The sequence below is a fragment of the Protopterus annectens genome, chromosome 14.part0 (genome assembly GCF_019279795.1).
Source record: "Protopterus annectens isolate FY-2018-M chromosome 14.part0, PAN1.0, whole genome shotgun sequence".
NCBI lineage: Eukaryota > Metazoa > Chordata > Ceratodontiformes > Protopteridae > Protopterus > Protopterus annectens.
In genome coordinates, this window is record NC_056748.1 from 221524292 (window position 1) to 221548091 (window position 23800).

At 45.7% G+C, this 23800-nt stretch overlaps 1 protein-coding gene across 1 annotated transcript in view; it reads right to left on the reverse strand.

Annotated features, from left to right (window-relative positions):
* CFAP58 (cilia and flagella associated protein 58) overlaps positions 1–23800 on the reverse strand; it is a 2107107-nt gene that overhangs the window by 967580 nt on the left and 1115727 nt on the right. Inside the window, exon 12 of the mRNA XM_044055947.1 lies at positions 18675–18815. Within this exon, the coding sequence (XP_043911882.1) occupies positions 18675–18815 (141 nt within the window). The remainder of the gene's footprint in view (positions 1–18674; positions 18816–23800) is intronic.

The following is a 23800-nucleotide window of genomic DNA, read 5'->3' on the forward strand; positions in this document are numbered from 1 at the left end:
ACTAATAAGATTGTCTTCCATGTCCAGAACTTTAAACAACAGAAGAGGCTGGTTCAAAAGGATAAAGGGTTAACTTTGCCAATACTTACTGAAGGCCAAATAGGAGGTATGGATTTTCCTCAAGGCTTAATATGAATGACATCTTTCACAAATTGTTTATCCCTGTAATGTAAAGGAAGAGGGGGATCTACAGGCAAACAGGCAGAATACCTGATGAATATTCCTTAAAAGAAGAGAAGAGAATGCCAGCCCTGAATTAAAGAACAACAGCACCCAAAGACTCAAAAAACATGTTTATTTCTTCATGGTTTGGTGCTTCCTACATTTTAACACCACTCGGACTATTTACTGTTTTTTAAATATTTTATAAATAATTTCTGTCTGACCACATGATGTCTAGCATCTTGAAATGATTCTGATTGTTTAGTCTACTTCTAGGTATCCCACAATGCAGTGCTTGTCTGTAAAAAATTACATCACACATGCCTCTTTCTTCCTAAACCACAGAACCAACGAAAAAAGAAACCAGTAGCTAACACACTTGGAAACGAAACCCTCTTCACGAAAACAAGCTAAAAAACAACTTTCATTTAATAAACTTTATCAAACTTTAAATAGTTGTATGAGAGAACAACATCAATCAGCTCTCCTACTAGTTGGTTTTCTTCACTTGGTGCTCCCAGTAACCTTAACATAGCAGGTACCCAGTCTATTGCTATATTGTGAGGGATGGAAGAATAGAGGTCCTTCACATCAATAGTTGCTAGCAAGCAATCGGCTTGGAACCCTAAAGTATTGATGGAACTTAAGAATGACCATGAATCTTTTGTAATTTGCCTTTCCTTTATCACGTATTTTTGTAAAATCCTGTCCAACACCTTGGCACAGGTATACGTGATACTGTTCCTCCCATCCACTAAAGGTCTCATTGGTGGATTGTTGATATTTTTATGAATTTTAGGGATTCCGAACAGCATTGGAGTTCTTGGTGTTAATTGCTGCATATAACTATAAGTTTCCCTATCGATGCGTGCCTCAATATACAATCCCTCTATGAAGCTCCTAACCCTATGGTGAGCTGTGTTCATCTCACTAATGGATGTTTTTGAGTAGGCATCGCTGTCCAGAATCTGGTACATTCTAGTGGTATAATCATCACTAGTCATAATACTGATGCCACCCCCCTTATCTGGCTTCATCAAACGGATAGGGGCCTCCCTGAGGAACTGTAGCTCAGATCTTTCCTCCTTAGTTATATTGTGGATGCTATGACCATACCTGGGTTTCTGTTTTTTCAAATTCCTGAGGTCTATTTCCATTGCTCTCTCAAAGATGGCTAGTGTAGGGTGTAGTGGGGGGTTGTAAACACTAGGTACATAAAATTCAGATTTCCTATTTAAATCTTTACCCATAAGGTGTAACAAGTTGAGCTTTCTAGTAAACAATTTCAAATCAATCAAGGTACAAGCTAAATCAAAATGGGAAGATGGTACAAAGGTGTATCCCTTGGCCAACAGTTCAACCGTCTCTGTACTGATGTTATAATCAGTGTAATTAAACACCTTAAAGTTACCACTCTCGTTTAATAGGATCCTACAGTCCTGATTCTCAGTTAAAGGAGGGTCGTCACCTTGTGCCAGAATCACCACCTTTTTCTCCTGGCCCCCCTCCTTTTGTTGTTCTGCCCCCGTGTATTGGAGGCTCCCGGTCGAAAATTTTGGACCTGGTAGTTACCATTCATGTTTACTCCATTATTGTTGTTAGCGCCCAAGTTTTTATTCTGGTTCACTATCCTTTCACTCCTCCTGGTATCAATGTTGTTGACTGGTCCATTGTATGCCATATCATCTTCCCATTGGCACTCATTTTGGGTACTCGAATCCCCCTCTGTGACCCTAGAGTCCCTTCCACTCGCACCCACTCCTCCAGTAATTAGAGGCATGCTATTAGAATGCACTGGTGGTTTAGGATATGCTTTACCGTTCCTATAATCGTTTAGGTCTCTAGTAATTTTTTTATTTTTGGTAAGGTTAAGCCTGCCAAGGTGTTCATCGATGCTTGTGAAGCATCTCTCATACTCAAACTGGTATCTCCCATAATCAGTGTCATTTTTAATCCCACTGTCCAGTTCATCAATTTCAGTCAGTAAAGCATCGATTAGAATTTGGTATTGCTCACAAAATAGGCCTAGCAACTCAAGCCCATGTCTGTCGAACAATGTTAACAAAGCACCATGGAAAGATGATCCTTCCACAAGTCCTGCAGGGAGCTGCCACTGTCTTAAACCTTTCGGTACTATTTTTAATTTCATACATTCTCGGAAGTATGCAACTTCAAGTTGCAACTTCCGAACTTTAAACAATTTATCAAAAATAGTGAGCTTAGTTGCTAGGTCGTGGCTTACCTCTTGTTGGCTCACCGAGTTAACAGTCATTCCTTCGTTGTTAAAATGAAACTCCCTGTGCACCCATAAATCCAAAACAGGTGCTGAAGTGGTGTTTCTTTCAGCCTGTACAGTCCGATTCCTTGGTTCACTGTTTGTATTGGTTGTTCATCGCTATTGACCCGGTGCCGATCGCTCGGGTGCTGTCCAATACTGTTGCTACCTCCGGGTCGGTTAGGCACACAACCGGTTCCACTGCTTTGTACTCTTTGCGTACTTGATACGCTCCCTCAAGTATTACTGTCTCTGTCCTGAAGTTCCTGTTGAATACGAGCTGTAGCGCTGACTTGCTGAGATAACCGATCAACTTTTTGGGTTAAAAGTTCTATTAAAATTGTTAAATTCCCTTCACTCTCTTGGGAATTGCCGTTACTCGTTAGGGGCTTCCTGGATCCATTTCGACACTGACATGAACCACAGAACCAACGAAAAAAGAAACCAGTAGCTAACACACTTGGAAACGAAACCCTCTTCACGAAAACAAGCTAAAAAACAACTTTCATTTAATAAACTTTATCAAACTTTAAATAGTTGTATGAAAGAACAACATCAATCAGCTCTCCTACTAGTTGGTTTTCTTCACTTGGTGCTCCCAGTAACCTTAACATAGCAGGTACCCAGTCTATTGCTATATTGTGAGGGATGGAAGAATAGAGGTCCTTCACATCAATAGTTGCTAGCAAGCAATCGGCTTGGAACCCTAAAGTATTGATGGAACTTAAGAATGACCATGAATCTTTTGTAATTTGCCTTTCCTTTATCACGTATTTTTGTAAAATCCTGTCCAACACCTTGGCACAGGTATACGTGATACTGTTCCTCCCATCCACTAAAGGTCTCATTGGTGGATTGTTGATATTTTTATGAATTTTAGGGATTCCGAACAGCATTGGAGTTCTTGGTGTTAATTGCTGCATATAACTATAAGTTTCCCTATCGATGCGTGCCTCAATATACAATTCCTCTATGAAGCTCCTAACCCTATGGTGAGCTGTGTTCATCTCACTAATGGATGTTTTTGAGTAGGCATTGCTGTCCAGAATCTGGTACATTCTAGTGGTATAATCATCACTAGTCATAATACTGATGCCACCCCCCTTATCTGGCTTCATCAAATGGATAGGGGCCTCCCTGAGGAATTGTAGCTCAGATCTTTCCTCCTTAGTTATATTGTGGATGCTATGACCATACCTGGGTTTCTGTTTTTTCAAATTCCTGAGGTCTATTTCCATTGCTCTCTCAAAGATGGCTAGTGTAGGGTGTAGTGGGGGGTTGTAAACACTAGGTACATAAAATTCAGATTTCCTATTTAAATCTTTACCCATAAGGTGTAACAAGTTGAGCTTTCTAGTAAACAATTTCAAATCAATCAAGGTACAAGCTAAATCAAAATGGGAAGATGGTACAAAGGTGTTACGGTCACTTTGGAAATGGCTCTACCCATGGCTGATTTTGCAAAGGACACAAACAACTGGTCCGACTTGTGAAAATCCTTAGTCCTGTGCAAGTAAAAACGCAGTTGTCTGTGTACATCCAGTTTATGCAATTTGTATTCCCCTCTATTGTGAAAATTTGGGAAGAACACGGGTAAATTTATTGATTGATTGATATTTGACTCTGAAGCCACCTTAGGTACGAAAGACGGGCTAGTCCTGAGGGACACTCAATCCTTGTGAAAAATGAGGTAAGGGGGTTTCATACACAGTGCTTGAAGTTCTAAAACCCTCTTGGCCGAAGTAATAGCCACCAAAAGGGACGTTTTCCAAGCCAAGAATTTTAACGGAACCGAAGCCACAGGCTCAAAGGGTGGACTTGTCAGGGCCTGTAAGACTGAAGTCAAATCCCATGGGGGTACCACAGCTTTCACAGGTGGCTTCAAAAGAAAGATGCCCCACAAGAAAGTTTGGCATAATTTTGTAGATGCCAAGGACCCTAAGCTTTCTCCCACATGAAAATGGGAGATGGCTGCTAACTGCTCCTTAACCGTAGAAGCACTTGCTCCCTGCCAAAAAATCAGCAACAGAAAGTCCAGAATAGTCAGAATAGGAACTGTAAATGGATCCAGGCCCTTGTCTTTAGCCCAGATGGAGAAACGTTTCCATTTACTATTGTAAATTTTCCTGGTAGCCGGCTTATGAGCCGCGACCAGTATGGCCTTCACAGGAGATGAGATACCGGGAGTCCTAGCCATCAGTGGAACTGGATCAACCAAGCCGCAAGCTTGAGGTTCGCCAGGTTCGGGGTTTGGTATCCTGCAGGATGCGAGATCAGGTCTGGAATGGGATCTGGGATCCATGGAGGAGTCACACTGCGAGACCACAGATAAGGAAACCAGATCTGGCGATGCCAGACTGGGGCTATGAGGATAACTCTGCTCCCCATCCGACAGGCTTTCTGTATGAACTTTATCATAAGCGGGAGGGGGGGATAAGCATAAAGGAGACCAGGAGGCCAAGCATGAACTAGAGCGTCTCTGGGAATTTCCCCTTCGGGGGGAAGTATTGTGAAATACTCGCTGCATTTTGTGTTTAATGGAGAAGCAAAAAGATCACAGCGAGGCCAACCCCATTTGCGGAAGATCTGCTTCGCAACAGATGGATTGAGAGACCACTCGTACGGAGTGAGAATTACTCGACTCAGTTTGTCTGCTAATATGTTGGACTGTCCCAGAATGTGCATTGCTACCAGAAACCGGTTGGTGGATATCGCCCATTCCCAAACTCTCATAACCTCTCGACAAAGGGGGTAAGACCTGGTTCCTCCCTGTTTGTTTATATACCAGACTACTGACATGTTGTCCGTCTGGATTGCAATAGTCCCCAGAGGGAGAAGGTCGTGAAGAGCTTGCAACACTAGAAGCACCGCCCTCATCTCTAGGACATTGATATGCAAAGCGGTCTCTAGGGAAGTCCACGTGCCTTGGACGGTTTTGCCCAAACAATGCCCCCCCCCACCCAAGGCAAGAAGGATTCATGGTCAACGTGGCTTGGGGCGGGGGAATCACAAAGGGTCTCCCTTCCCTCAGTTCTCATGCGTGGAGCCACCAAAGAAGGGATTCCTTGCAAACTCTGCTCAGTGGTATCGGAGTGTTCAACGGGTGGAGTAATAGCGACCACTGAACTTGAAGGGTCCACTGCAATACCCTCATCCGTAGATGTGCATGAAGGGAGAGACCGATCGCCGCTGCCATAGACCCTAGTGCCCTCAGGACTAACTCCGCCGCTGGAGCAGGACTCTGAAGAAGGGCTAGTACCTGAAACGACAAGCTGCTCAGCCTGTCTGAAGTTAGAGTAGCTCGAGAGATACGGGTATCCAACCTGGCCCCTATGAACTCCAGGACCTGAACGGGGCAAAGAAAGGATTTCTGTAGATTCACTGAGATGCCTAAGCTCTGGGCAAGAGTCAGAGCGTAATCTCTTGCCACACAGAGCTGATGCCTGTTGGCGGCGGTAAGGAGCCAGTCGTCTAGGTACAGGAAGACCTGAATGCTCTGAAGTCTCAGGTGGGCTGCAACCACTGCCATGACATTGGTGAACACCCTGGGGGCTGAGGTGAGGCCGAATGGAAGAACCTTGAACTGATAATGACTGGCTCCCAGCCGGAAGTGGAGAAACCTTCTGGATCGTCTGTCGATCAATATGTGGTAGTACGCATCCATGAGGTCTATACAGCACATCCAGTCATTCTCCCACAGAAAGGGGAGAATTGATTGGAGGGTGACCATCCGGAATTTTTCCTTGGGAATGAACAGGTTCAGAGCGGAAAGGTCTAGAATGGGTCTTAGGTCCCCCGTCTTCTTTGGCACCAAAAAGAACCTGGAGTAATAACCCAATCCAGACTGGTCTGGGGGTACGGGCTGGATGACTCTTTTTTTCTAGCAACTTCGACACCTCTGATCGGGTGGTACATCGGGGAGGCGTCTGGTCTTGGGGGGAAGGTCTATGAAGGGGATGGAATAACCTCTGGATATGATACGGAGCTCCCATCTACCTGTCGTAATGGACTCCCAGTTTGACAGGTGCTCCGTCAACCGCCCCCCGACTGCCTCCAGAGAGGGACAGCCGGGTAAGCCCTCAGGGCTGCTGCACGGGTCTGTCCAAGAAAGGTTCTCTAGACCCGAAGTTACGCGGTCCCCCTCTGCCTCTGGGCCAGCGCCCACCTTGTCCTCCTCTGCCTCTAGAGGACGAGGGGTCCGAAGCTGGATGGGACTGCTGAGACTTGCGGAACCACAGCTTCTTTTGTCCCCTCTGATCACAAAGATGGAGCCAGGCGTTATGTCGCAAGACGACCCCGGCTCCGCTGGACCTAGCGGCTCCCTCCGTAGCATGGGAGAGTAGCCGCATGGACGTGTTAGATATAGATTTTAGAGTGGCCATACAAGTCGAAAAAACATTCTTGTTCTCAACCAACATGGACTCCGGGGGGACTGCAGCGTATTCCTTAACCAAGTCTCGCTTTAGCCTAATGGTATATGCCATATAGTTCAGCGCCCTTATCGAGAAGGTCACTGAAGCAAACATCCGCTTCCCAATGCGGTCCAGTGTCCGAGATTCCTTATCCGGCAGGTGAACCGAAGAACTCTCCTGTGCGAGTTCTCTCTTGGTGGCAGCTGCCACCAACATGGCATCAACAGGAGATCCCTTGGCCCAAGACTGTCTATTCGTTGGGGGGCTAAGGACCTTGTCGGGTCGTCTCGGGATTGGCTCCACGGTGTCGGGATCCTTCCACGTCCTGGTAGTAATTAAGTCTACCAGGGGGTCAGCAGGAGGAGACACCCAGGAGGTAGACGGGCCTGCCTCAAACGCCTCCAGGAACACGGATTCATCCGAGGAAGGTTTTTGGGCAGAACACCCCCCTCTAATACGCAACATTTCCATGATGTCTCCGAAGGAGACATCTTCGGGGGGTGACCTTCCCCTTCATCTAAATCCGTGTCGGTGGTGACGGACTCAGGGGAGTCCAGGTGCCTCCTTTTAAACCTACGTTTACAAAGGACCTCCTCGGTGAGACTGTCCGAAGAGGGCTCGTCAACGGGTTCTTGTTCCTCCAAGGGAACCAGCTGGAGGGCTTGAGCAGGCTGTCCCAATGGTCAGATGACGGAGGATAGACCCACATGCAGCGGGGGTACGGGAGGAACCGAAGCCTGAACCGGGGACCTGGAGGACCTAGACAGTACCCTCTCCACTACCTCAAAAGCCGAAGGAGAACTACTCTCGCCAGGCTCCGAAAGTAATCTCCTCGGCTCCGAGGTAGGGATCGGGGTCGGGGCCGATGCAGTCGGAGCCGAGAGAGAGGTATGCTCCGAACCCAGCGGCGCCGAAGACACACCAACTCCCACAGATCCGACGCTCAGCCCTCGGCCCCGAGAACTCAGATCCGACACGCTCGAGGGCACAGTCGGCGTCGAAGAGACTGGAGCTATCGGTGCCGACGAATCCCCAGCTCCGAAAGGGCCTGGATCCAATGACTCCGAGACCCGAAAACGAGTCGGAGAAGGAGTGATCAGAGCAAAAATGGGGGCCGCACTCCCACCCAGAGGGGCAAGGGGCAAGAGCACCCCCATCTGCATTTGGGTGTGTATGAATCGACACATCATCCAATCCATGTCCGTGTCGGTGAGGCTTCTGGTCGACCTAGAAGAAGTCATCGAGGCGGGCCGGGAGGGCCGCCTTGACGACCTCGAGGGAGGCTGATACTCCTCCTCCGGCTCCGGCGAAAAGCATGGCAAACGGTGCCGAGAGGGGGAGGATCCGGAGACCCTCGAGGGAGACCTAGCCAGCTTAGATGGCGGGGCTGAGGGTTGAGTCTCAGCCCGCCTTTTCTGAGACTTGTGCCCTTCCTTGTCCTTGTGCCTCTTCTCTTTGGAGGAAGAGGCACCAGAGTCCCCCGAGCTCAAACCCAAAGAGGGAGGTTGAGTCCCTGATTGAGCAGGGGGGCGCAGAAGGCACCGGGGCTGCCAAGGCAGCCTGAGCGGGAGAGGAAGAAGAAGCTGATTCCTGGGGAAGCAAGCCCGCCAGGATCAGCTTATTCTTCCTGTCCCTAAATGCCTGGGGGTTAAAGGCCGCACATATTGGGCAGGCCGTAGATAAATGGGCCACCCCCAGGCATAAAACACACTGAGTGTGGCCATCAGCCAGTGAAAGCTTATGGCCACACTCAGTACACTTTGAAAAAACGGCTTTGGGCCCTTCAGCCATTTTGACTAACACTCACACACGCACACCCAAACACTATGGGGGGAGGGGTGTCACACAGAAAAACACTAATTCTAAAAAATAACGAGTATCTAAACTACGACTAAAAAACCCAGGGATACTACTCACACGTACACTAAAAAAATACAATCTTCCCTGTTGAGCAAAAAGTTTAAGAAAAGTAACAATCTCACCAAAAGCCAAGGAGCTCTTCAAAGGAAGCTGCTTCAGCCACGGCAAAAAACGATCTGAGGTAATATAGCATGTAGCAGGGGATTATGGGTAGGGGAGGAGCTAGGAGCTTGGATCTTGTAGCTTGGAAAGCTGCCGGCTCGGATCCGAGGTCGGATCTGATACCCACAGGTTGCAGAGCAAATAAAGTAACTACTTCAGATCTCCTGAAGTACCTCTATAAGAGTACCCAGGACATCCAGTTAAACAAGAATCTATGGTATGCCATCTGGTCCCTTAGAAATCAAAAGCCAGGATTTCCTCTTTACAGCCTTGCCAGCCATCTGATCAGTCAGGTAGGATATGCCTGATGACTGCACCTTGTTGATCTAAAGAGGTCTTGACAGTAGGAGCAGGGCAAGAAGTCAGCCAGCCTGTGAGCTCATCATGTGCCTCAACAGTGATGTCCAACTCTGACCAGTCAACAGAAATCTCCAATTGTTAACACCTTTTAATTTTCTTATCTGCTGAGGGACATCCAAGAGTGATGACTCTGAGGCCACTCTTCCTCATGCTAGTTTTTTAGGGTCTATATTACATAAGCGAACGCACTAAATTGCAAAAGCTATCTAATCAACCCACTAACACCGAAAAAACAAAATTAGAAGTTATGTACCTACCATAACGTTCCATGTTAGTTGTCTTCTCTCGCCTTCTTTCTTGCTGGATGGGTTCGGAGCCGATCCTCGGCTCCGACTCGGCACTTGCTTTAGCTTGAGAACTCCTTTTACCAGCTCGAGGCAACCCTATATCCCATGATGCAAGGCGGAACTACCTCAGATCTCGTTTGGTAGCTAACCTACCCTGCTAAGGACTAACCTAACATAATTAGGAAAACCAAGTTCATAATAAGAGTCCTCATATGAAGGCTCAGGAGGAAACAACCTGATAGGAACTCTTCAAGATCTGTCCAGGCCAGGGGGAAGGAGGGAGGGACGCAAGAAAGAAGGCAAGAGAAGACAACTAACATGGAACGTTATGGTAGGTACATAACTTCTAAATGTTAAGTTGTCAATCTCGCCTTCATTCTTGCTGGATGGGACCGCGTCCCTAGCACCTGTATCCCGGGTGGCTCAATGGAACAGACTCTTGAGAACTGTGGAACCAAAACTGGCCCTGTCTCTGGAGGCCAAGTCTAACTTGTAATGAGAGACAAAGGTATGAGGCGTGGCCCAAATAGCTGCTGCACAAATGGTATCAATGGGAAGTCTATCCTGAAAGGCTGCAGAAGTGGATAGACTCCTGGTTGAGTGTGCTTTTGGTTTAGAAGGTAGCTGTTTGCCTCTGAGAGAGTACACATAGGAAATGGTGGAAGTCAACCATCTGGATAAGGTCACTTTAGAAACTGGAAGACCTATCCTGTTTTCTGCATAGGAGACAAATAATTGGTCCGATTTCCTGAATTGTTTAGTTCTATGCAAATAGTACCTGAGCTGACGATGGACATCCAAAAATGAAGCTTTTGTTCAGCTCTGTCAGAATAGTTTGGAAAAAGACTGGTAGATCTATAGATTGGTTAATATTGGTTTGAGACACAACTTTGGGGAGAAAGGACGGGTTCGTTCTTAAGGATACCCTGTCCTTATGAAAAACCAAGTAAGGGGAACGAATGCAGAGAGCTTGAATCTCGGAAACCCTTCTTGCTGAAGTGACAGCCAGTAAGAATATAGTTTTCCATGTCAATAACTTCAAAGAACATGAAGCAGACGGTTCGAAGGGAGGAAGCATCAAGGATGCCAACATTAAATTTAGATCCCATTGCGGAGGAGGATGCTTAATCGGCGGCTTTAGGAGAAAAACTCCTCTCAGAAAGGCCTTGCATAATCTATGAGACATAATGTTATTATCATGCAAGCCAACATGATATTTGGAAATAGCAGACAGTTGAACTTTAACTGTAGATGAAGAAGATCCTGAATGAAAAACTTCAGCCAGGAAATCTAAAACAGAATGTACAGGAGCAGTAAAGGGATCAATATTCCTGGAATTTGCCCAAATAGAAAAACATCACCACTTGCTAGCATAAACAGTTCTAGTGGACGACTTTAAAGAAGAGACTAAGATGTCTCTGACTGAGTCAGAGATCATCGAAAGCCTGGCTAGGGAAGGAAGTGGAGCAACCAAGCAGTGAGGTTGAGAGAATGAATGGCCCGGTGCTGCTGACCCGACTGGTGGATCAAGAGATCCGGAACTGGGTCCAGATGCCAGGGCTGCACCAGGAGGTGACGATGCAGAGACGGAAACCAAATTTGTCGAGGCCAATAAGGGGCAATGAGAATCAACTTGGCCCTCAAAACGGTGGCTTTCTGAATGACTTGTGGAATCAAGGGAAAAGGAGGAAAAGCATACAGAAGTCCCCGGGGCCAATCCTGGGTTAGAGAGTCTCTCAGGGGTTGGCCTGGAAGGGGAAAGAAGGTGAAAAAATCGGGGCACTTGTTGTTTTGAGGTGTAGCAAAAAGATCGCAACAAGGAGTGCCCCACTTCAGAAAAATCTGATCCACTACAGATTGATTGAGAGACCACTCGTGAGGCATCAGAATGGATCTGCTCAGCCTGTCCGCCAATAGGTTGGACCTGCCGGGGATGTGCGTTGCTATCAGAAACCGATGAGAGGAGATTGCCCATTGCCAAAGTCTGAGAGCTTCTCGACACAACGGATAGGACCTGGTCCCGCCCTGCTTGTTGATGTACCAGACCACGGACATGTTGTCCGATTGTACTGCAATAGTCCCCGTGGGAAGAAAGTCGTTGAGGGCTTGCAACGTTAAAAGCACCGCTCTCATCTCCAGGACATTGATGTGCAGATGGTATTCTATGGGTTGCCACGTCCGTGGACCATCCTGCCCTGATAATGCCCCCCCCACCCGATCAGAGAGGCATCCGTAGTGACTGTGGCAACTGGAGGAGGGGGAACAAAGGGTCGGCCCTGATGAAGAAGAGGGGAAGATATCCACCAGTTCAGATGAGTTCTGCACGATTGTGTGACCAAGATTTCGTGCCTCATCGGGAGACTGTGGTACGACCACTGAGTGAATAACATCCACTGCAGAAGACGCATGTGGAAGCGAGCCAGTGGTAGAAGAACAATGGCTGCAGCCATAAGACCTAGAACCTTCAGTATCAATCTGGCTTTGACCTTGCTGCTCTGCAATAGAATCCGAACAAATTTTTGGATGTCCAGAATTCTTTGATATGTTAGTCTGGCTAACATTTTGATGGTGTTTAATTCTGCGCCTATAAAGGTGATAGATTGGCAAGGCCACAGAGAAGATTTTTCGAAATTTACTGAAATTCCCAAACTCCTGCAAAGCTGCAGAGTGTAGTCTCTGGTCTGAAGAAGCTGACACCTGGTGGTGGCGGAGAGGAGCCAGTCGTCCAAATAAGGAAACACCTGGAATCCTTGACGTCTCAGATGAGCTGTGACCACTGCCATGCATTTGGTAAACACTCTGGGGGCTGAAGTGAGGCCAAAGGGCAGGGCTCTGAATTGGTAATGACTGGTCCCTAGCCAAAAGCAGAGAAACCTTCTGGAGCGCCTGTGAATCTTTATGTGATAGTACGCGTCCTGAAGGTCTATAGAGCACATCCAGTTGTCCTTGCTCAGAAAGGGCAGAATGGACTGAAGCGTGACCATCCGGAATCTTGCCTTCTTGACAAATCTGTTTAGATTGCTCAGGTCTAATATTGGTCTCCAATCTCCCGTCCTTTTGGGGACCAAAAAGAATCTCGAGTAGACGCCGGATCCTACTTGGTCTGCCGGAACAGTCTGGACGGCTCTTTTTCCTAGGAGCTTTGAAACCTCCTGTTCTGCCAAATCCCTTTGACCGGGTGAGATGTCTGGAAGGGATTGTTGAGGTACGGGATACCTTTCGAAGGGGATTTTGTAACCCTCGGATATGATCGACTGTACCCACATATCTTGTGAGAGGGAATGCCAGGCTACTGGGTACAGCGAAATCCTTCCCCCGACTGCCTCCAAGGGTGGACAGTCGGGCAACACCTCAGGGGTGCTGAAAGGGCTTCTCAGGAAGAGACTCCCTGTTGCCCTGGTTCTGAGGACCCCCCCTGCCTCTAGGGCGGCGTCTATTATTGTTACCCCCTCTGCCTTTGGGGTAAACTGACCACGTGTGTCCGGTGTAGCTCCTTGGGCTTTGTGGAACCACATCTTCCCTCCCTTCTGACCCTTGGGATATGGTCTAGAAGGGGTGGAAAAATGGACTCCAACGGCAGAAAGAGTTTTACCGTCCTGCTCACACCTGGTCAAGGTATCCTTCACCTGAGGTCCGAACAAAGCCGAACCATCAAAGGGGGTATTGGTGAAGGATGCCTTAAAGGGGTCCGCAAAATTACAAAGCCGCATCCAGGCTTGGCGTCTAAGAGCCACTCCTGTGCCTGCGGCCCTGCTCGCTCCATCGGCCGCATAGGATATGAGCCGCATGGAGGAGTTGGATAAGGAATTCAGGATTGCTAGCTGTGAGGCAATCTTTTCTTGAGCCCCAGCAGCAGAAGGATCCTGGACCACTTCACCCAGTTCCTTGAGAATATCTCTTTGAAGCCTGGTGAAGTGACAAAGGTAGTTCAGCTTAACGCATAGCAAAGGTCGCTGAAGAAAACATCCGCTTTCCATACCTGTCCATGGTCCTAGAATCCTTGTTAGGAGGATGGACAGGTACTGAAGGATCCGCCAGTTCCTTCTTAGTGGCCGCCACCACCATAGCATCCACAGAGACGCCTTGGAAAGAAACTGTTTGTCCGAAGGGGCCGTAATAAACTTGGATGGTCTCCTGGGGACAGGTTCCACAGAATCTGGAGCTGCCCATGCCTTCCGAGCCACTACCTGCATAAGTGGGTCGAAAGGCGGAGACACCCAGGAGGTGGGGGGTCGGGATCCAAAAGCCTCCAGGTATACCGACTCATCCTCGGAGGGATCAATGGATGGCCAATTCCCCCTCTGTTTGAGGAGCTCAAGGATGTCTGAAAAGGAGACATCCTCAGAGGGGGATCGTGGGGAACCCTCCGACTCATCTAAGTCGGTATCAGATGTAGTAGACTCGGGGAGTCTGTGTGTTTCCTCTTACACGCCCTCTTCCGAGGGGGTTCACCTGCAGGATCAGGAGAAACTTCGGAAGAGGAGGAAATTCCCAATGGGGAAACCTGGGGCGATGGATCCCTGGGCCTGAGAGCAAGAGGCTGGCAAGAGGTGTCTACAGGCACTGAAGAGGGAGGAGCTAGAGGGATGGACCGTTGACCTGGCTCAGGAGCCAGGACACTCCTCATCACCTCAAAGGCTCCCCTCCCCAGGAGACCGGAATATCCCCGATCCGAGGATACAGGAATTCCCGGCTCCACTGAGAGGGAAGGCTCCGAGGCCGATGTCGGTGCCAAGCTTACCAAAGCCGAAGCCCAGAGAGGGAGAGCGGGGTCGGACAAGGGTCCGATGCCACTAGCCCCCTCGGAGCCGACAAGGGAAACTCGACGACCGGATCCCTCCAAGGAAGGTCTCAAGGAGGAGATCGGAGCCGAAGACAATGGAGCCGAAGGATGTATCGGCTCCGGCGCCGAAACAGTCGCTGTCCCGAGAAGCTCCGGCTCCAAACTCTGGTGGGGAGTCGGAGGAGGAAGTTCAAGGGGTGAAACAATAGCCGAAGTCTGCTGAGACGGGCTATGGAGCATTTGGGCCAGTGCCTGCGACTTTAACAGCCTGCTTACCACCCTCTCTAAGTCGTGGTCAGACAGCCTGGAAGATCTCGAAGATCGGCTCCAATGGCTCCGCTCCGACAAAAGAGGAGACCCCGGAGCCGAGTGGATACTCTGCAACGAAGGGGACCGAGATCTCTTTCGGGACGAAGTCATCGGAGCCGAAGTCCCCTGAATTCCAGCTGGAGCCGAAGGTTTCTCGCCTCCGATGCTGCATAAGGTGTCGGCTCCAGCCGAGCCGACAAGGCCATAGTAGACCGGTGTCGGAACCAATCGGTGCCGAACCCACTACCTTGAAGCAGATAGATCGGTTCCAGCCGAGCCGATCTCGGCCCGACGAGCCGGAGCCACCGGAGGAGGCTTGGATACTGTAGCCTGAACCTTCGGTGGCTTAGAAGGTTTACTAGACCCTGATTTAGAGCGAGAACCTTCTGGCTTAAGTAAGCCACGGAGGATCAATTTATTCCTCCTTTCCTGCAGGACTCTCTGGCTAAAAGAGTGACACAAAGCACAGGAGTCCTGCAGGTGCAAAGGCCCCAGGTAAACACAAGAAGTGTGACCATCTGTCAGAGACATTTTCTGACAGCACGAGTCACACTTCTTGAAGCCTGAGACCTTGCCTTCCTTTGACATATTTCTAAGGAAGAAAGTCACACACACACCCCAACAAACACACAATTAATCCCCAAACACACAGACACACAGGAAGGGATTAACCAATGGGGTCTAGGCCTAACTTAACTGTTTTACAATTATAAACAGAATTTAAAAGTTTTTAACTATAAGGGAATAGGGTGGGCTATAGACACACTACACACTATGAAAGGGGAAAAAAAGGGGGGAAATAAATCCCTAACTAAGCTTGTTTTTGACAAAAAACAACTTACCTCAGCTGGCAAAGGAGACCTCTTTCGCTAAGCGGCAAACGAGATCTGAGGTAGTTCTGCCTTGCATCATGGGATATAGGGTTGCCTCGAGCTGGTAAAAGGAGTTCTCAAGCTAAAGCAAGTGCCGAGTCGGAGCCGAGGATTGGCTCCGAACCCATCCAGCAAGAATGAAGGCGAGATTGACAACTTAACATTGTCGAACAAATAGATCAGTGATTTTTTTCCCAGGGCAAAACATTGCTGATCCATTACAAAAACCCCCCAGAAATTAAAGTGGGGGGCTTTGCCCCCACACCCTCCCCTACTTAAATATACCAACTCCGAGATCACACCACAGTGGAGGAAATGGCAAGATCACACCACAGTGGAGGAAATGGCAAAGTCCCGAAAACGGCCCAGTGATTGTTTTCCCTAGGAAATAAAATCACTGTTCCGTGCTTTCGAGATTTTGCTATTTCGGGTAAGTCGGCTCAATTAAGCAGCGTTTGCAATTTAGTGCATTCACTGACTTAATAGGGACCCAGTTTTTTTATACCCTTGCTTTTCAAGGTAAATCTTTAGCAATGCTAGACAACTTCTTATTGTTTTAAAGATGAAAGATTTACAAATACAGCAACTTCCCAAAATTATTTTCTGGGCACAGGGAGAATAAACACTTATTCTGACTATTATGATGACCACAGTCAAATTTCCCTCTCTTAGCTGACATGAAGTGGAATGATTTTAGTCAAAAATTAAAGGAAACAAGAAAGGTTCCCAATGGGGGTACTTATCTGCTAACAACAAATGCAAACTGGTACATGTTGTAAGGTTGACACCCCAAGGTGAGAGACACAATCTTTCTTCATATACTGGTAGCAAGAAAGTTTTGAAGAACTTCATTCCCATACCTCCATTATGTAACAGCACATAGTCTCAGTCATAGGGAATGTGTTGAACCTACACTACAAGAGGAAGGAGCCCAAACTTTTGTAAACTGACCAGACATATGGTATCCTAAGCAGGAAACTTCCCATTAGTAAGCAATACTGCAACAGTGATCTAATAAAGAATATTTCAGTAGCTGGACACCTAATGGTGTGTGGATCCGAAGTTTTCTTTTAGGAAGAACCCAATGAAGAAATAAGAAAACTATAGCAATTTCTATTTCAATTCTTCCCTTTACAGGCTGATGTCATTCAAGGCTCTATACTTAAGACTACTTATTTCTTTTTATATTCTACACAAATTAAATGTAGCAAAGTTAAAGCCATCAAGTATACTGTTGGCATTTTCCTCCACTCTTCTGTGGAGAACAGGCTACCATCAACTCCACTTTACAACTAGGTTTCACTGCATGTAGAGATGGCTAAGCCTGTACAACCTTATCATGCCCTACCACTCTTTCTAGTATCGTATATGTGGCATGCAGTCAAGCTATGCACAATGCATGCGTGTCCTCACTGCCACACATTTTAGTGGCTTCCTGTCATGAGCTGATCCAAAAGCATATGCCCCAGGACCTAATTCCCAACCACTACCAGGAATCAATGCTAACTGATGCAAGATTTCCCCAGAATCTCCCCTTATCAAGGTGAATAGGCGTTGGTTGTACATTTCATCCCCCTCCCCCTCAGGACAACCGTCTGATATTCACATTGCTAATTAAAGTGAGGTTGCAAGCAAAATAGACACCTTACATCTGTGACTACATCTTGGCATGGCTATATTCCTGGAATTTGTTTCTAAACTCCCCACTAAAATAATAAAGATATACTATTCTTTTAGTTCCTTAAAATGAGAATATGACAAAATGGCCTTCATGTGTATCAACATGTATTACTGTCCAGTCACTGAGGTACTTCATAATATAAAATATCTCTTCTCCCTTGACTGTCTACTTACATTTTCAGAAAATACAGCCCAGACTATAAATAAGGTAAACTAGAGCTTGGCATAATGTGCCTAGGTGTTTTATTATGAAAAAAATAATAAAGCAGACCAGCACTTTTTTGTTTTAATGCTAGAATTCATAATTCTCAGTAAAAAAGGGTGCAATGTAACATGGAATGTTGTATATTTGGCAAGAAATCTGGTATAGCCAGCGCATATAGTGTTACTTGCAAAACTCTCAGTGTACCACATAGCTTGACACACTGAACAAAATGTGTAAATTTGTATAACACTGCACAAAATATGCATTTATTGCACCAGAGAGTCATCCTAGTTCCTCAGGCTCAGGATGACAATGCAGTGAACAAATGAATTAAATAATTGTTAATGACACTAAAGGGGGGTCAGGACTGGCATGGATATACATCTAGGGTTTGCGCAAATACATTAAGTATGGAGGATCATCAGTGATGATATGACTATCTTCCTGCTATCACACAGCCACAGTGACACTACTGCATCCTGAGTAATGTTTACCCATTATTTGAAATACTGTAATAGCTTTACCATGATTTTATTTTTTGAAAATGTGTTAGTGTATCAAACGTTGTTTGATTGCAGGAAATTTACTGATTTGTCTCAGGTTGTGTGACCCAGATGAAATTATGTAACCTCAGTTATATACAGGTATCAAGGAGATGAGGGCAGTATATACAGAATTCAGGGGTAATGAGGTACATCCAGACATTAGGAGATGCAGGGAACACAGCCACAATTGTTTAGTAGTTTTATGATTTTTGTGATTTTTTTTTTAGTGTGCAGCTCTTTAATATTTCATTTATCTGTAATTTAAGTTTAAACTTATGGTGCATTTTTGGAGGTTGAAGGGGCACAATTGCCCCCCCCCCCCCACCACCACATATTAATTACTTTTATCATTTTTTTTTTTTGAGGAAATACATTTCATTATAGAACATACCATCATATGTTTGATGGAGAAGAATAGTAAAAAAGTGGACTCAAGGAGAGAAAAAAGGGCCCCCCTAAGAGAGTCACCAGTATCCAACAGAGGTCCTCACTAGGATTCCAGATATTTGACTGTATCAAATAACAAAGGAGTAAAGAGTAAGAATATCCATCTCCTTTCTTTGTCTATTGACAGTGTGATCCTATACTAAATGAAGAATTCCAGCTTGTTTCAGATGAGAAGAACACATTAAGAGAGTGGGTGGCCAAACCTTCAGTGGGATAAACAGGAAAATAAGCTACAGGGAAGGTATAAAAACATTTGTCACAGAAGGTGCTATATGCAGCCTTCCCAGTAAATACATTAAAAGGCAGCTACTTTACCTGGTCCAGTTCCTTTTGCTGCCTCAAGCGTTCAGCATCAGCTTCACTGATGATCTTCAGTAGTCTTCTCTCTTCAGCCTCCTGGTTGTCAATGAATTGCTTAGTTTCCTCCGCCTGTTGCTTCATCTTTTGAAGTTCTGCCTATGAAAAAGGGCAAAATGTAAAACATCACTAGCATATTCAGGAATGTGTTAACATAATACCAGAAAGTAAACTAGGCATATCATGTCTATCATAAGCACAAATCAAATTAAATATATCTGATAGTACTAAAACACTAGCTATCCTCTCCAAGCTACAGCTCAAGGGCTTACTTCCACCAAGTAATACAATCTACAGTTTCAGGATATGTTTTTGCAGGGGTGGCTGTGCCACCTGTACCCCATCATGGGGGCTCTTCTCTCACATGCCTGATCTGTAAGAATACTACCAAAAATATTTGTTTCCTTTTCATTAACTTGATATGATCTTGGAGTTAGTAGTTACAGAAATCATAGGTGTGGTAGGTGCAAGGGGCACAACCTCTCCACCAAAACAAATGTAAAATTAAATTAAACTTATATACATCCTGTTGTCTCCTTCTGTCCGTCTCAACAGATGGACATACCAGACACATATAGATCAGAGGCTGCCAACTAGACTTTTAGTTCCAAGGCTCAATCTCTTCTTCTCTCTCCCCCAATGCATAGTAGCCCTTACAGTCTCACAAGACATGACTACAACTCATAAGTAGGAAATACTTACAACTAAACAGAACACTGTAATCACAAAGAGCAATATAAAAAGGATTACCACAAAAAGACTCTAGGAAGGTTCAGAACAGTCTAGCAGGAACCATACAACAGTGACAGTTTGGATGGTGGATGGGAATGTTGAGAATGGCAAATTAAAACAACACTGATCTATTAAGGTAAGTACATAACTTTCATATCTGATGTTGTTTCCATCTGCCTCAACAGATGAGACCAAGTTCCCAACATAAATAACTTCATGAGGCACTATGGAAGGATATTCCTGAGAATGGTGGAACGAAAAGACTCTCTGGACCTGAACTGCAGGCCAAGCTTGTAATGAGAGACTGATATATGAAGAAAGTACCATGTAGCCACTGCAAAAATATCATCAATAGGAGAATTGCTGAAAAAGGCTGTAGAGGCAGCAACTTCTCCTTTAAAGCTTTTAAAATGTTTTTGGCTTAAAAAGCCATGGCAATCCCTTAACTCTAAAAAAAACAAAGTTACTGCAATCTGATGGACAGGATAACCATAGACATACTAGAACCCAACTTTGTCTTAGAAAAGGAAATGAATAGCTGATCACATTTCCTAAAGTCCTTTGTTCAGTGTAAATAAAATTGCAGCTGACAGTGAATGCCCCACAAGTGAAGAAGATATTCACCCTCATTGGAGAAATTTGGGAATAAAACTGGTAAATGAATAGTCTGATCCAAAGAAGATTCAGAGGCTGCCTTGGGAATGAAAGCTGGATTACCTCTAAGGGAAACTCTTTCCTTCTAAAAAATTAAATATGGAGGTTTGTATGATAAAGCCTGTAATTCTGAAATCCTTCCAGCGGATGTAACAGCTACCAGAGCAATACTGGAAAGCAGAACCGAGCTGGATAAAAACGGCACGGACTGTTTTATTCAAGGTAAGCGCTTTCAGCTAAGCAAATGCCCAGCCTTCATCAGACAAAAGGCTCGGCATTTGCTTAGCTGAAAGCACTTACCTTGAATAAAACAGTCCGTGCCGTTTTTATCCAGCTTGGTTCTGCTTTCCAGTTTTGTTTTGGTTTTGTTTTAAACAGTTTGAGTGTATATTAGCTACCAGAACAATGTTTTTCAAGACAGAAATTTTAAGTCAGCAGATGCTGCAGGTTGAAGCGGCACCTTAGTAAGATTTTGAAAGGAAACAGTGATGCCCCAGGGTGGCATGAGGTCCCATAATAGGGGCTGTACAAGAAAGGCACCTCTTAGGAACACGTTTAAAAGCCTAAGAGAAGCAATGGGAGCATGGTATTCTCTTACATGAAAGTTAGAAATGGCCACTAATTGGACTTTAATTGTAGAATAACTAGCCCTCAAAGTTTAACATGAAAGAGAACCTGCCAGAAAATCCGAAATTAAAGGCAAAGATGCCAAGACTGGATCTAAGTCTTTGGAACTCACTCAAACTATAAACCTCTTCCACTTACTTATGTAGGTTTTCCTAGTGCAGGACTTCTGGGAAGAAGTTAGAATATGAACAACCCTGGAAAAAGGCCTAGGATTCCTGGCCATCATTGGAAGGAGAGAAACCAAGCTGTCAGACTGAGGGATTTGATGTCCAGGAGAGGATTGCCAGAGGGATGGGAAATCAGATCTTGTAGGGGATCCAGGACCCAGGGAGTGTACAGTAAGTGAGGTCATAGAAAGGGGACCAAAACCTGTTGAGGCCAAAAGGAGGCAATAAGAATTACTTTTGCCTTGCACCAGGCTGCTTTCTGCAGAAACATGACTAAGAGAGAATTGGAGGGTAAGCATACAGGAGACCTGGGGGCCTAGTACTGACCAGGGCATCCTTTGAGGACTCTCCCTTCTTAAGGATCAGGGCAAAGAAGCTGCTGCACTTCATATTGGTCCACCTTGTTTGCTGATGTACCAGACAATAGATATATTGTCCATCTGTATTACAATCATGCCTGTGAGAAGGCAATCCTGAGAGGCATACAACACAGCAAGGACTGTCTGCATTTTCAGAACACTGATGTAAAAGTTGGCCTCGGTCTAACACCAGGTGCCTTGGACCATCCTCCCTTTAAAATGTCCCTTCACCCTTGAGGACAGGAGTAGATAGTCACCGTAGCCCTTGCTAGTGGAAACATCAAAGGGCATTCTAAAGAATTCAGAGAAGTTAGCCACAACTGTATGTGCTGCCTGCAGATCTTAGTGAGTCTGATAGAGTGGTGCATCGATTGATGCATCATGGACCAGTGGACAGGTAGAGTTCACTGAAGTGCTCTTATCTAAGGCCTTCTGTGTGGGACCAGAGTGATAACCACTGCCATGGACCCTAATAGGCACAGAATCAGGTGAGCCTGAGGATTCTGATCATGCAAAACCTGTAAAGCCTGAAAACATGGAGATGGTAGTCTTGACAGAGGTAGGCTAGCTATATGGGCAGCAGTGACCAGGTAACAACTTATGAATTCTAGGATCTGAATTGGTTCTAGCTTGGACTTTTTAAAGCTTACTATAATCCCTAAAGATAAGAAATGATGGATTAAGGAGTCTCTTGCATGGACCAGTCAATCTTTTGTGGTGCCCATGATGAGCCAGGCATGTAAGTACAGGAACAACAAGAACTATTGCAACCTGAGACAGGCTGCTACCACTGCTATGCATTTGGTGAACACCCACTGGGCTGTTGTGAGACCAAAGGGCAGTGCTCTGAACTGGAAATGACTGGCTTCCAGCTGGAAGTGTAGAAAAGTCCTGGACTACTTGATTATTTTGATGTGAAAGTAGGCATCTTACAGTTAAAGCAGAAAATTTTCAAAATAAGCAGTATGGACTGTACATTGACCATCTGAAAAGATGTCTGGCAAATTGATTCAGCTGGCCTATGTCTAAGATTGACCTTAGGTTCCAGTTCTTCTTTGGTGCAAAAAAAAAAAAAACCTTGAGTAAACTCTAGAGCCTTTTTAGTCTAGTAGAACCTCCTGAATTACATGCTTGTTTAGCAGTTTTGATATTACTATGCTGCCTTCCTTCATTTTTGAGTTGGAACATCTATAAGGGTCTTGTATTTCAATTTTAGAGGATATGTAAAAGGAATAAAATAACCCCGGGTTATTATTCTAAATATCTAAGAATCATAAATGATGTCTAACCAGGTTTGAAGGTGGAGAGATAATCATCCCCCAATTGCCTCCTCAGAAGGATAATCACACAATCTTTCAGGATCACTGGAAGAGTTTGTCAGTGAAAGGACCATGAAACCCTTGGGTCTGCAGTCCACCTCTGCATCTTGGGTGATACCCACTGAAGTTCACCCCTCTACCGCAGGAAGCCCTGTTACTGGAAGTCTCCCAGGCAAAGCTCTGGAACTTTCAGAATCATAAACATTTACCACACTTCAGGTTACATGAAAAAGACCTCTGAGGTATGGAGAAATGGATTCTGTCAGTAGACATGGTTTTGCCATCTTATTAACTCCTGATAAGGATATCTTGGACTCTGGGTCCAAACAAGGGGGATCCATCAAATGGAACATTCAGAAAAGACATTTTAAAGCTTTCTGCAAAATAAGATAGGCACATCTAGGCATGGTAGCAAATAATAAAGCCAGTACCTGCTGCTATTGCCATGACACCTGCTGCATTTAACAACAGGCACATGAATGAACACATTGGTAATGGACTGCATGGTGACCAACTGTGAGTCCAGTGTTCTATAGGACTCCACTGTTGTGGCATCTGATAGGGATTTCACCAAAGTTTGTGTCAAATCCCTCTCCAGTTCAGTTATGTGAGCCATGTAGTTCAGCACTCAAGCAAAGGTCACTGAAGCATACACATACACCATGAATCTGTCCAGAGCCCTAGTCTCCCTGTTTGGGGGAATGAACAGTAGCACTCTTCTTAAAGTGTGCTTTTTAATGGCTGTTAACATCACAATAACATCCAGTGTGGGCCACTTATTCCAGCGTGCCCTGTCACTCAGAGAAACTTAAATCTTATTTGGCTTACAAGGGACTGGTTCCTCCACATCCAGCTCATTTCAAGCACACTGGAACACCTAATCAACTAAGTTTTCCACTGGTGGTACCTCCCACAATGTTGATTGGCCTGCACCAAAAGCCTTAAGAAACACCAACTCCTCCTTGAAAGGGAAAACAGCGAACCAACCTCCCCTCTGTCTAAGAAATTCCAAGAGCACTCAAAAGGAGAAATCTTTAGAGGGAGATCTGGGGGGGACCAACCTCCCCTCACCAAGGTCGGTGTCTTCTGTGAAAGGTTCCTGGAAGGAATCCAAATGCCTCATTTTGCATTTGTGCTTCCTATGCTCCTCAACAGGGGTAGTAACTGGAAAGAGTCAGAAACCATGGGGAAAACTGATCCTGGGTTTGCTTGAGGCTAGTTGGTGC